This window comes from Equus quagga, chromosome 16 (assembly GCF_021613505.1).
Source record: "Equus quagga isolate Etosha38 chromosome 16, UCLA_HA_Equagga_1.0, whole genome shotgun sequence".
In the NCBI taxonomy this organism is placed as follows: Eukaryota; Metazoa; Chordata; class Mammalia; order Perissodactyla; family Equidae; genus Equus; species Equus quagga.
The window spans coordinates 70,918,227-70,932,677 of NC_060282.1; the positions used below are offsets into that span (position 1 = coordinate 70,918,227).

The 14,451-nt window shown below is 40.6% G+C and overlaps 1 protein-coding gene across 1 annotated transcript; it reads left to right on the forward strand.

Annotated features, from left to right (window-relative positions):
• Nucleotides 1-2,977: 2,977 nt before the first annotated feature.
• Nucleotides 2,978-10,267, forward strand: TMEM70 (transmembrane protein 70). The gene is made up of 3 exons (XM_046641563.1): nucleotides 2,978-3,544; nucleotides 5,098-5,203; nucleotides 9,624-10,267. The coding sequence occupies exons 1-3, from the start codon at nucleotides 2,993-2,995 to the stop codon at nucleotides 10,079-10,081; spliced, it is 1,116 nt and encodes a 371-aa protein (XP_046497519.1). The 5' UTR covers nucleotides 2,978-2,992; the 3' UTR covers nucleotides 10,082-10,267.
• The last annotated feature ends 4,184 nt before the right edge of the window (nucleotides 10,268-14,451 follow it).

Genomic DNA, 14,451 nt, shown 5'->3' on the forward strand with positions numbered 1-14,451 from the left:
CCCCACCCCCACCCCCACCCCCACCCTCCCCCTGGGGCCTTTCCTCCACCTCCACCCCCCAACCCCCACCCCCTCCCCCCTCCCAGCCCCAGGGTTGCTCAGCTCTTTTCGATTCCGTCATCTTTCACGGAAATTCCAGGTGTCTGCCGCCAGTACTCAATTCTGAGACGATCTTTGTCACTCCACTCCCCCTCTGCCCCCACACCCTTCTCTAGCTCTCTTGCTCTGTTTCTCCACCCGCCTATCCTTTTCACTTGCTTTCCTGTGGTTAAATTCAGGCACCCTTCCAGGAACGCTGAAACAGCTAAATAAAGTTCACCCTTTGTTTACGGGACTGTGGAACTAAGGGAATTTAGGGCCCAGACTCTCACCGTTGCCAGTTGCTCAACTAGGCACTGTTGTGTAACTACGTCCACAAAGAGAAAACAGATAGAGGCGATGCAAAGTTTGTTGCCCTAATTAATGACTTGCCTGAAAGACATTTTCAGTTGATTTGGCAGAGAAAAGGTATTGCTTTTTACGGACAGAGCGTCCTGTGCTAATTTTTCAAAGCCTTTGCAAAAATTATGGAAGTGTTTTGGTTGTAATGGTAGCTCAGAATAGACTTTGGAGGAGAGGCATTGGGGTGAGAAGAGGCAGCTGTGGGCCCATTTTCGATCTTACCTTTCCTCCTTTACTTGAGAAATGTTGTTTTCTCCCCTTCTGCTTCCCCTTTTCCTCATGGCATTGTCACTCTAAAGGATCACTATGTTAGTTACCTAGAGAATGATTAGAATTTTCCAGAGGAGGATACTGAGACCAGCTAATGCCAGATTTAGGGGTAGAATCCTAGGACTACTTTTTTTTTTCTTTTGGGCAAAATTTTACTTTACTTTTAAAATTTTAATTATCTAATCAACAGAATACATGCTTATTATAAAAAAACACAGAAATTGTAGACTTTTTTCCATCCACTTTTACATAGATCATACTGTATATATATGGTTCTGTATTCTGTTTACTTTCCAACTTAACAAACCTCAATAACCAAAACCTTTGTAGCCAAAATCTCAACAAGCATCATTTTTAATGTCTGTATAGAATTACTTGCATAAATGTCGCTTACCTATTTCCTTAATGTTTGACATTTACCTTATTTTCATTTTTAAATCATTTTAGGTAATGCTGTGTTCAGTATCGCTGCAGAAATCTTTGACCATGTTTCTGATTATTTCTTGAGAATATGAATATTTTAAAAGATCTTGATTATCTGTTGACAAATTCTTAGAAGATTCTTCCAGTATATGCTCTAAACCAGTAATGTATAAAGAAACATTTAGGGTTCTTATCGACTTACTAGCTTTACCAAAATTTTTCTTTTCTTTTATCCATCATGCCATTCAGCCGTTAAGCTCACCTTAAAGGGGAGGGAAAAGGGGGCTGGTGGATGGGGAGGAAAGACAGCTAAAAACCAAACAAAAATTACATATAATGGTGGCCATATATTCTACAGGTGATCTCTATTTTCACTTTTTCCATCAGCCTCCATCCTTAAAGGCAGCCTCTCAGATGATGTGAATGGGGAATCAAGGCTTATTTTTGAAACAGCCTTTGTATCATTCTAAAACCCCCTCTAAGTGGTTTATCTCCAACAAATGTCTATAAATTACTAGAATTGGGAAATCTATTTAACCATCAATAACAATTCCATGTAATTCTATAGCATAGAGTTTTCAGAATATGATCTCATTTTAGCTGTTGAGAAACCTTGAGAAGTAGACCAAATGTTATTTTTATTTGCTTACAGTATCTGTAGGGAGAAACTAAGCTTAACAGAAGATAAAAGTTCAGGTTCTCTCAGCATATTGTTGAAGTACTCAAAATCAAACAAGGAGGACATTACACTGAGATGACTCTGATGTCTTCCTAGCCTCTTAAGCAAACTAAAAACTAAGCCAGAGTCAATTCCTATAAATGCCACAAGAATAAGAAGGACAACTAATTACAAACAGCCAAACGAGGTTTTCCCAAATAATGCAACTGCTTAAGCTGTAGCCAATCAAGTAATTTCCTTGCTTTGCAGTGTGCATATTCTCTATAAAAACCCTGCCCCTTGCTCCTGTCAGTGGAGCCCCCGTAATCACTTCCAGTTTGGTGCTGCCCGATTCGAATAAATTTTTATTTAAATAAGCTCAAAACTTTTATTATGCCTCAGTGTATCTTTTTAACAATATTAAAGAAAAACACTCTTTAGACGAACAGAAACATTTAAATATGTATCAGTAAAATAACAGATGTCAGTAGTATGAATTACACTAAACAAGAGTTTTTAAAATGTGAATGAGAGAGAACTTTAAGAAAATGAAGTTATTCATAAAAAAGTAGTGTAATTTTATCCTTCTGGATATCCAGAAAAAAATAGACAGGATTTGGAGTTGTCAAGGTGATATTATTTTAGACTATCAGTTTGTTCCTCTTCTAGGCAAATAAGATGTTGAGTCAAAAACAGTTCTGAAATAGTAAACAAAAATGTGTCTCTACTAGTTGGATGCTCACCCTTCAAGATTCAGGTGAGCCTGAAGCCTTTAGACATTCCTAGCCTAATTAGTTGTCTTTTGGGCTTCGGTAGCATTTTGTAAATTGGCATATTTCAATTACATTACAGGATTATCTGTTAGCTTACTCTTAGGTGTTTCCTGCGCTACTTGAGCACGGTGAATCCCCAGTTTTATCCAGCATCTTTTTATCCTCTGCGCCTAACTTGGTCCTGGCAATAGGCGCTGAATACCTCACCAAATCATGAACAGGATGTGTACATGGATGTGAATGATTCCCGGAGACAAATTTGACAAGTATCAGCATTATACAAATGAGTTCCATTTATTTTCTACCAGCCCCAATAGTTGGATTCAACTACTATTCATTTTTGTCCAAATCGTATCAAGTATTATGCCTCTGTGTCCATAGGCAAGAATCACTTTCTGCAAAGAAAACAGTTTCGGGGGACTAGAAAATGACGCCCAGAAGAACAAAAGATTTCACCCTGGCTTCCAGGCTTTGGGCTTCGTTGATGGCTCTCCCCTATGTCCTTGCACACTGTCATAAAGAGCGCCGAACTCCAGATAGGGGAGGCCGAGCGCACACCGTGAGTCTGCGGACCGCCCCAGCGATGCGCGGCGGCAGAGCCCAGCCCGCAGGGAACGCGCACGGAGGAGGAGGCGGCGGGCCGCGTATTCTGCGCACGCGCGGCCGCCCAAGCCAGCCGGCGGGCCTTGAGGGGGCGGGGCGTGCGTGGCTGCTGCAGGCCGCGGGGCCTCGCGTGTCCCCGTCCTCACCGCCCGTCGTCTCACGCGAGATGCTGCTTCTGGCGTTGGGCGGCCCGCGGGCGGCCGGACTGCGGCTCGGCGGGCAGAGGACAGCGTCGTGGGCGCGCGCCGCGCTCCGGGGCCCCGGGGCGGCCGTCTCGCGGGCGGCCTCCCGCAGCAGCTCGGCGGGGCCGGTGGGCGGCGGCAGCGCGGGGCCGCGGGGAGCCGCGCCGCTGCTCCGGCGTCCCGTGCCAGCGCAGGTCGGCCGTGCGAAGGCTCGAGGGCCGGAGCGAGGGCGGGGGTGGGCGGAGCGTCGGCCCGGGCCCCCAGCGCTCGCGGCCCGTGCCTTCCCCGCCGCCGGGGGTGCCCCGCGGCAGGGGCGCTGTTTCCGCGGGGCCGCCGGGGTGGCGGGCCTCGGCCTCGGGACCAGGCCCCGCGAGGCCGGGAGGATCCGTTGCAAAGTAGCTATTTTTCTGGGCTGTTCCAAGCACTTTACAGGTGGTTGCAAATCCTGCGGGTTTGTGATGACTTTTTTCTTTTTCTGCCTTTGAGCCGAAGCTCAGAAGGGTTAATTTGCAAAGAAATTAGGTGCACCCCCCGGAGGCGGAACTGAGCGCACCCGGATAACCTGACTCTGAGTTTGTTCTATTTTTTTATTACGTGGCTCTATTTTAGGAATTCTTTTCCTCCCTGGAGAAAGGGGATGGAGACATTAATCCTCTCATTTTAATCTGAATAAATTGTCGCCTAATCGTCCCGTGTAAGATATCAGGGTCAGCAAATCTGGCTGAGACTTGGAAGAAATACCAAAAGTGCGAATTGGAATCTAATTAAATTTCAGCATCCAGGAATTAGGCATGCCTGTTTTACATTTCGAAGTGTGGCTACTGTGAAATTCATTTTCTAGGCGTTCGGGGAACTCTTGTTCCCGTGAAATTTGATGTAAAATTAAAAGTAAATTTTTTTTCCTTATTAAGAGGACCCAGAGATGCAAGGGGCTGGATATAAGGCCTTTAGGGAAAGAGTTTTTTTTTTTTTTTTAATACTAAGTATAGTATAAATATTTTAGAAGTGTTAAGAATGGTCTGGACTTTAAGCAAACAATTTGAATTTACAGTATTTTGCTTACATTACGGTATTCAAGTTAATTTTGTTTATGTTTTGAAAAGCTTACCCATTTAAATCTTTAAGACAATCCAACTACGGTGATGTTTTCATTAAGAATGGAATAGAAACCATTCCACTAAACTTTGACTTGTTCGAGGTCACACTTTATCTGAATAGCTTCCAGGTGGGATGCAAATCTATGCCTTCAGACTCCAACTCAGCCTGTTTCTACTTGTGACAGGAATTAAGGAAAGCAGTTCTGTTAGTTTGATTTCTTTAGCTCTGCAGATTATTTGGGAGCATTCCTTAAATCACCTGTGACAAAGTTCTCTTTTACTCTTCATTATATTCTTTTTAAAGATTGGCACCTGAGCTAACAAGTGTTGCCAGTCTTTCTGTTTTTTTTTTTTCTGCTGTATCTCCCCAAATCCCCCTGGTACATAGTTGTATATCTTAGTCGCATGTCCTTCTAGTGTCATGTGGGACACCGCCTCAATGTGGCCTGATGAGCAGTGCCATGTCTGTGCCCAGGATCCGAACCCGTGAAACCCTGGGCCGCCGCAGCGGAGCGCGCAAACTTAACCGCTTGGCCATGGGGCCGGCCCCTCTTCATTATATTTTTAAAAGTAAACTTAAAAAAATTTAAAAGTTGGTCTAAACTGCAATTTATTATGTACTCACATTGTAATGGTCTCTGTTTCAATAGATACCTGTTTGTTGGGAAAGATGTGTTCAATGCTTACATACACAACTTGAAAAATCAGAAGATGGAAGGCTGATTTATACTGGGAATCTGGCCCGAACAGTATTTGGTGGGTAATCAGAAGTGAGGATATTTCCTTTAACTGTAAAAAATGTTCTTAGCGTATGTTACCTCTTATTTTAGTAACTGTTAATTACAATACATAAGGAAAATTAGATTAAATTTTTTCTTGTGGCCTGTTGATCTAAGATTTAGAGGTTGAGACCTTTGCATTTTTAGGAGATTTTTAAAAAGATTTTTGAAGACTGTATTATGATTTAGTGATCTTACGGCTTGGTGCTAAAGCTTCCATCCTTTAGTCATCTCTCAGGATGTTTAACAAAAAAGAACAGAAAGTGTATATTTGTGTAATATTTGAATACGCAGAGAAAAAATATGGAAGAATACCTCTTAAGACTAGTTTTTTGGGGGGAGTAGACATTTACTTCATGTATTTTTAAATTTGGCAGGTAAAATGAGCGTGTAATACTTTTATAATTCAAAAATATATCAATGTTATGTTTTTTCAGGCTGTCTTAGAATTTTCAACAAATGTGTTTGTTTAGTGCTTTTTCCAGGTGGTAGAGCGTTGTCATGGAGAAGGAAAAGATAGTGTATTAAATAGCAACAAGTTTAAAACTCTTTCCTTATATCACAATTTAGATCATAGGGAACAATCTAGCAGGGAAGGTGAGAAGAACTTAGGTATGGGATTTGTTCAAGTTCCCTGAGGTTGTATTTTATTTTAGTAATCTTAAAGTGTAACCTGAAATATCTGGAGGATTACTTTATAGCCAAGTTGGCCACAAGATTTCCACACTCACATTTGCGTTTGTGTTTTTGATGATGCTGGCCTCAGCAGATCATCTAAAATTTACTCTGGAAACCTGTAAGTTCTCAAGAGTGTGTTTAACGTACAATTTTAGCTGTTTAAAACTTTTTGGGAATAAGGATTGATTATAATCACTGTTGAGTGGAGTTCTAAAGTTATCGGAATAATCAATTTTGGGTGGTTAGAAATGTCTTTAGGAGTCAATACGTGAGGAGGCCATTGAACCTGTGCCATGTCTCTGGCCTGAGATACGTGGATTGATGCCACCGAGATGTTAACAGGGACCCCTACAGTACCCTTCCTTCTGAACACAGACACTGTTCCTTCGACTGCAGGGAAGGCTTATCAGTTTATTTCATGTTCCCACTTGACTTCATTCTGGAAAGAGGAGAATATAAATAGGAATTAATTTTGGTGTGGGTAGGATGTCGTGTTTGTGGAAGAACCTAGCTATCCGTGGTGTTCAAAGTTCTAGAATTGTAACTTGTAGAGGAATTTAATGTTTGAGTTCTTTCAATGTTATGATAATAGAAAGTCACTCGATATACTTATCAGGGATAAATATTTTTTCTATGTAGAAACTGAGAGAGAAACATTTTTCTATGGAAAAGTGAAGGAGGCACTTTACGGTAGGGGTACCTTTCTTGAGGTCTTTTAAATTACCAAATGAGTCCTAGTGTGAAGACATCTGAAGGGCCTTTTAGTGGACAGTTCTTAATTCAGCAACGAATCATTACCGATGTCATGGTATTTGCTTTGCATTGTATCAGGGGCTTTGTGTGAGGGATGTTACTCAAAGATAACGTAGGTCATGTCCTCCAGGATCGTAGTGTCTGGTAGGAAAGATAAGATGAATACATCCTCATAATCAGTAACAATAATAGAGAATAGATTTGAGTTCAGAAGGCAGATAGATAATTTTTAGATTAGAGAACAGAAAGCGTCTTGTCAGGCTGGCTTTTCAGCTGGGTCTTTTAGGATGAATAGAATTCCAACATGGAGAGGGGTCAAAGAAGGGCATCCCAGGCACGGAAGTAGCCTGAAGATGGGAAAGCCTGAAATATGTTCAGAAAATAATTACTTCAGGCAAAATAAAGTATACGTGTGTGTTAATTCCCTAGGCCTCTTGTAATAAATTTCCTCAGACTGAGTGGCTTAAAACCACGGAAATTTTCTCTCTCACCCTTCTGAGGGGCTGGACGTCTGAACTCAAGGTGTCGGCAGGGCCGTGCTCTCTCAGGGCTCTAGGGCAGAATTCTTCTTGCCTCGTCCAGCTTCCGGTAGCTCCTGGCAGGCCTCTGTGATCCTTGGCTTGTAGCTGCGTAACTCCAGTCTCTGCCTCCCTCTTCACCGGGCCTTCTCTGTGTCTCTGTCCTTTTCTGTCCTTACAAGGACACTCTCATTGGATTTAGGCCCACCCTAATCCGGTAAGATCTCATCTCAATTTTTAATTGTCTCCGAAGACCCTATTTCCGAATAAGGTCACATTCTAAGGTTCTGAGTGGACGTGAATTTTTGAGGGACGCCATTCAACCCACTGCAGTGTGACAAAAGTAATGGGGAGAGAAGAGGTAGTTGGGAGGGCTGAGGAGGTTTTTTATACAGGAGGCAACTTGGTCCCCACTGTATCCCATGAGTTCCATTGTCATAGCAACTAGCTGTGGGAGGAAGGAAGGAATTATTTTTAAATTACTGATGCAAGATAAGTAAGCCTTCAACCAACGGCAGTGTATGAGAGTGTCTGCTTTGTTACAGCCTCACCAACAGAGTATGTTGTCAGACTTTTGGTTTTTGCCAATTTGGGGAAAAAACAATATCTCACTGTAGTTTTAATTGCATGTTTTTTATTGTGAATGAGGTTTAGCATCATCTCATCTATTTAAGGGCCATGTGCATTTTTGTTCCAATAAACTGCTTATATTTCTTGCATGTTTGTGTATAGGGTTGTTGGTCTTTTTCTTTCTTATTCTAGAAACCTTTTATGTATTAGGGATATTAACCCTTTATGATATAAATTGCAAATTTTTTCTCTAGATTTTTACTTTGTGATGTAAGTTGCACAGATTTTTCTAATTTGTCTGTTTACTTTGTTTATGGTGTTTATGCCCATGTACATTTTTAATGTAATCAGATTTATCAGTCTTTCACCTGGTTGCCCCTGTATTTTGAGTCATTGGAAAAGTTTTTCCATTCTCAGATTAGAAAGGACTTCATGGATGTTCTCTTCTTATAGCTCTATGGTTTTCTTTTTTTTTAAAGTTTTTTTTCCCTGCTTTTTCTCCTCAAATCCCCCCTGTACATAGTTGTGTATTTTAGTTGTGGGTCCTTCAGGTTGTGGCATGTGAGATGCCGCCTCAACATGGCCTCATGAGCGGTGCCATGTCCGCTCCCAGGATCTGAACTGGCGAAACCCTGGGCCGCAAGTCCGCGAACTTAACCACTCGGCCACTGGGTGGCCCTAAAGTTTTCTTTTTTACATTTAAATCTCTGGATAATTTGAAATTTTCCTAGTATATGTATGAGAGATGAATTTTATCTTTTTCTATATTGCTATCCAGTTGTTCCAACACCACTTTTACCCATTTATTTTAGACTATATCTTTATGCTATACTACATGTCCATATGCAATTAGGTTTATTTCTAAACTTCCCTTTTTGTTCCTTCCATCTATCTGTGTACCAGTACCACGCTGTTTTAATTATAGAGTCACCTGTTTAATATCTAGCTCCCCCTTGTTGTTTTGCTGCTTTTAGTTTTCCAACTTAACTTTACAATCAACTTGTCTGGGATCTCAACTTGTTTATTTTCCAAACAGATAGTATTTTTATTGGGGTCATGTTAAAATTATACATTGAAACTAAGAGAAATTTATATTTTGTCATTTATTTATTTTTTTTATTGTGGTAAAATATATATAACATATGTAACATAAAATTTACCATTTTAACCATTTTAAAGTATACAGTTCAGAAGTTATTGATTTTTAATCTTTCTAATGAGATACATGAAAAGATCTCACTGTTTTAATTTGAATGTCTTTCCTTGGTAAAGAAGTTGAATACCTTTCTCATATGTTTTAATCCCGGGCACATAGCCTGATAAAGTTAGCCCCATATCTGAACATTTTCTGTTAGATTTGTGGAAGTGCTTGTTAGTAGAGAGTTTTATTTGATAATCTGCTGACTGAATCAACGTTTACGGTGTTCATAAGGATCTTTGAGTAGTAGTAAATCTTTTATTGGGAGACTGAGGTAGAAGCTAGTTAACCCTAAGGCAGGTTTCCCACCCAGAGAGGCACTGCAGTGTACTGGCCAACGGCGTGGACCGCAGACGCAAGTTCCCTGGGTTTCAATCCCAGCGCTGCCACTTGGTAGCTGTGTGACTAGAGCAAGTGCCTCATTTTTCTCATCTCTTAAATGGAGGAAGTGATGAATTATGCACCTATCTCATAGGGCCTTTTTGTAGATTTCATGAATAAAATATGTAAAGTGCTTAAAACAGAGCCTGAAGTGTAGCAAGCACTGTATATGTGTTTTGGTTTTATTGTTGTTTTGATGACAATATAGTAAGAAGAAAGGTGGGAGAATTAATTGGATAGGTTGATTCTTGTATAAAATTGAAAAATATTAATACTCTTCCATTTTTTTTCCTATTTAGGTGTGAAATGTTTCTCTTATTCTACAAGTTTGATCAGCCTTGCGTTTCTACCATATATTTTTGCACAAAATAATATTATATTTGGAAGTCTGCCTTTGCAAATCTTATTTTATGGCATCATAGGAAGTTTCACAGTGATCACTCCAGTCCTGCTTCACTTTATCACAAAAGGCTACGTTGTTCGGTTGTACCACGAGGCCACAACAGACACTTATAAAGCCATTACTTATAATGTTGTGCTGTCAGAAACAAGTACAGTGTTTCACCAGAATGATGTGAAGATTCCAGACAGCACACATGTGTTTACCACGTTTTATGCTAAAACAAAATCCCTGCTGGTTAATCCAGTGCTGTTTGCAAACCCCGAAGACTATAACCATCTAATGGGTTATGACAAACCGTTCACTTTTGACATGGAAGAAGCCGGTGAAAAGAAACAGCTTCAAGATGAGAAATGAGTCTGCTGTTTTTATGTTTGTGCTTAAATGCAATTTATGTTTCAATATATAATAATAAAATTGCCTTTACTTTTGTTTTCTGTCAGTGACTGTTAAAAGTAATTTGAAACAGTGTCAAACAGAACTTTTAACTTTCAGAGAATTATGTTTCTTTATAATAAAACAAGCTATGTTTGAAAAACAAAACATGTAATATTCTACTATTTGTGTTAAACAAAGAAAAGTGTGAACATCCCTGTACGTGCTGGCATACACATGGATGATTTTATGTAAGGGTGGTTACCTGTCAGCTGGGGATTGGATCTTAGAAGCAAACGGGAGAGTTGTTTTTCCTTTGTGTTTGGATTTTTCTAAGTGTATGGGTGTTTAGATAGTATCCTTTTTTTTTCTTCTTCCAAAAGCCCACCAGTACATTGTTGTATATTCCAGTTGTAGGTCCTTCTGGTTTTGCTATGTGGGACTCCGCCTCAGCATGGTCTGATGAGCTGTGCCAGGTCCATGCCCAGGATCCAAACCGGGCAAACCCTGGGCCACCAAAGCAGAGCACAAGAACTTAAGTACTTGGCCATAGAGCCGGCCCTGATATTTTTTCCCACATTATAAACTCTGTTTTTAAAACACAAACTATGGGAAGCAGTGTTAATTTGTCTCCTTTGGTTTGGAATACAGGTTTTTGCCTGTCGTCTCTAACATGCTCGCCTGAAATAGGGAACTCCCTGGCTGGTAGAGTGTGGTTAGCTGTAGGGGAGATGGTGACCTAAGTAGTGTTCTGAGCACGGGATCTGAACCCAGGCTGCCGAAGTGGAGTGCGCTGGACTTAACCGCCACGCCACCAGGCCAGTGCCTAAGTGGTGGTGTCTTTAGTGCTCTCGTTTGTCCTTCCGCGTGCGCAGTCCTCCCTTGGTGCACCCTATCAGAGTAGGAAAATCATTTGTACTAAAAAGATGGACAGTACCTTTTATAAGATAGCAATCTCAATGCTTAACTTTATTGTGTTGACATTTTAAGATTTTTACCTCTAATTGTAAAATGAAAGTTGGTTCTTGTGAAAGATTTTCAGCCAGACGCCAAGGGCCTCCAATCGTGCTGTTTAGATCAAGAGATACTTGCTAGGTGCCTGGAGTGAGCCTAAAGGCATTGAGTCAGTTTCTCTTGAGTCTCAAAAGATAGGGAGATCCCTGCTGATAGCTGGATTGTCAGATAATAGACCTCTTCACAATTAAATGTATTGTGTTGTGATCCTCTTTCTCAATGTGGTTTTCATCATACTGAAAGAGTTCTGCTTTCAGAAGCAGAAGTAACCAGATGGCCATTAGGTATGGATAATAGCCTTAGCTCGGACACATTTGTTAAAATTGTATTCTTATTTTTTCAGAATACTTTATACTTTTGTTGTTCTCTTTTCATTGAGAATTTCAAACATTCAGAAGTAGGAGAGTGTACAAATTTGACTGTCATCCAGATTCAACAATTACTAATTTGTGATCAATATTGTTTTCTCTAGACCCCAACCACTTACCCTCTACTTTTATTTGGAAGCAAATCCCAGACATCATAACATTTCTTTCTTGAATATTTAATTTTGTAACTCTATAAGATAAAGACTTAAAAAATTTAACTATAATACCATTGTAACAACTAAACTTCCCCCCTCGATCTTGTCGAATATCTAATCTTCAAATTTCCAATTGTTTCATAATTTTTTCCCCCACATTTTGTTTAGATTAAGATCCAAGTAAAAGTCACACCATATTCACACCAACTGTTGAAGTGTCTCTTAAGACTTCTAATCTATGGGCCCCTCCATTTCTTTCACATTTTTTTTACCCCTGCAAATTATCTGTTGAAGAAACTGAGTTGCTTGTCTTCTTATCTTCGTCGTCTGGATTTTCTGATTGCTCAAGGTGTAGTTTAACATGTATCTCTGTCTTCTGCCTTTCCTATAAATTGGTAGTTGGACTTGAGGCTTCATCAGATGGAGGTGTGATTATTTTGGACAAGACTAATTCATAGATGATGTTTGTATTAATTGTCTATTGTTGCGTGACAAATTGCCCGTAAAACTTGGAGGCTTAAAACGACAAACATCTCTAGTGTTGCACAGTGTCTGCTGTTTAGGAATTCAGGAGTAGCTTAGCTGAGTGGTTCTGGCTCAGGTCCTCTCGTGAGGTTGCGGTCAAGACATCCGCTGGTGCGGTTACGTCTGAAGGCTAGTCTAGGCCAGGAGGAACTGCTTCCAAGATGGCTCACCCACAGCACTGAAACTGGGGCTAACTGTTTGGCATGCGGCCTCCGTTTTCACCGCGTGGATTTCTCCTTAGGGCTACATGCCTCTGCCAGAGCAATCGATCCAGGAGAGAAAGGTGGAAGCCATAGGTCTTTTATGATCTGACCTTGGAAGTCGCACATTGTCATTCTGCAATGTTTTATTAGTTACACAGCTAGCCTTATTCAGTGTTGGAGGGGACTGCACAAGGACTTGCGTACCAGGAAGTAAGGATCATTGGGAACTATCTTGGAGGCTGGCTACCACAGTGTTCATCCATCAAGAGGTACACAATGTCTTCCTGTGTCTCTTCGTGATGTTAGCAACCACTGATGCTCAATGCCTAAGTCCACTCATCTGTTAGATATTGCAAAATGGTTGTACTCTATTATTCCTTTCTCGTATATTAGCTAAAATACTTCTGAAAGTAGAGAAAAGAGTATGAGATGGCAAGGGAAACTTGCCCCTCTATTATTTGGTTACCAATCATTTGGTTTTTACAGAAAAGTCAGGATAAATGTTTGATTCTTTCCCTTTGTTTACCAGTTTTCAAAATAGAGTTGGTTTCCTAGCATCATCTGATGATTAATTAGACTTTAAAAGAATTATTACGAGCTCATGGATTTAAATATCTTTGATGTATTTCAATTAATTGCGGTTACTATCTTATTAATGTTCATATAATCTACAGGTAGGCTGAATAATGGCCCCCCAAGGTGTTCATGTCCTGATCACCAGAAGCTGTGAAGATGACGTTGTATGATAAAAGCGATTTTGTAGATGGATCTTGAGTTGGGGAGATTATCCAAATGATTCCAGTATAATCACAGGGGTCCTTATAAGAGGGAGGCAGGAGGTCAGAGGAGAAGTTATTGTGAGGATGGAAGCAGAGATGGGAGTGCTGACCTTTGAAGATGGAGGAATGCAAGGATTGCAGCTCCTGAAGCTGAGAAAGGCAAGGAACAGATTCTTCCCCTAGATCTCTAGAAGGAACCACCTCTGCCAACACCTTGACTTTAGCCCGGTAAAAATGATTTTAGACTTCTGACCTCCAGAACTGTAAGAGAATATATATGTATTGCTTTCAGCCTCTAAGTTTGTGGTTATTTGTTACAGCAGCAGTAGGAAACTGATAACACCATCTTTGGTCAGTGGAACCGTATTCAAATTGGTTATCTAATGTGATAAGATGTTCCAGGTTCACCTTGTACATTTTCTGCCCCAGACCTGGAAGCAGCAATTTCTCCAAAGAGTCTTGGTTCCTTTAAGTGGGAAATGATATTTTGAGACCACTAGGGGCATTCATGGGTTTTTCCTCTTTTTTTTTTTTTCACTTTTTAAATATTTTTTAAATTGTGAAAAACATATAAAATTTACTATCTTAATCAATTTTGAATGTACAGGTCAGTAGTGCTAACTGTATCTACATTATGGTACGATAGATCTCTAGAACTTTTTCATCTTGCAAACCTGAAACTCATACCCATTGAACACCAACTGCCCATTTCCCCATCCCCCCATGGACTTTTGCCTTTTTGAAAATGGGAAAGTAGCACAGTTCTTTCGTGAAAACCGTTTACCAACATATGATTATTTTCCTCTAAAAGTGAGGATTTTTAGGTCCTGACTCCATGCCATTTTTGGTTACCAATCCCAGACTATATCTTTTTGTATGTATGAGGAAGATTGGCCCTAGGCTAGCATCTGTTGCCAATCTTCCTCTTTTTTTTTTTTTTCTCTGCAAAGCCCCAGTACATAGTCGTATATCCCAGTTGTAGGCCATTCTAATTCTTCTATGTGGGAGCTGCCACCACATGGCTTGATGAGTGGTGCTAGGTCCTCACACAGGATCTGGACCTGCGAAACCCCTGGCTTCTGAAGCAGAGCGGGTCAACTGAACTACTTGGTCACAGGGCCCGCCCCTCCTCCCAGCCCCCGACTATATCTTATAAAGGATTTCAAGTAGCACAGCACCTAAAGGATTAGCTGTTTTTCTAAAATGGACTGAGAGTTTTGAAATGAAGTACATGCCACACATGAAATAGTAACAATTTCATTATTAGGGCTCAAAATATCCCTGGAGCTGTAGTTTGCCAAGTAAGTG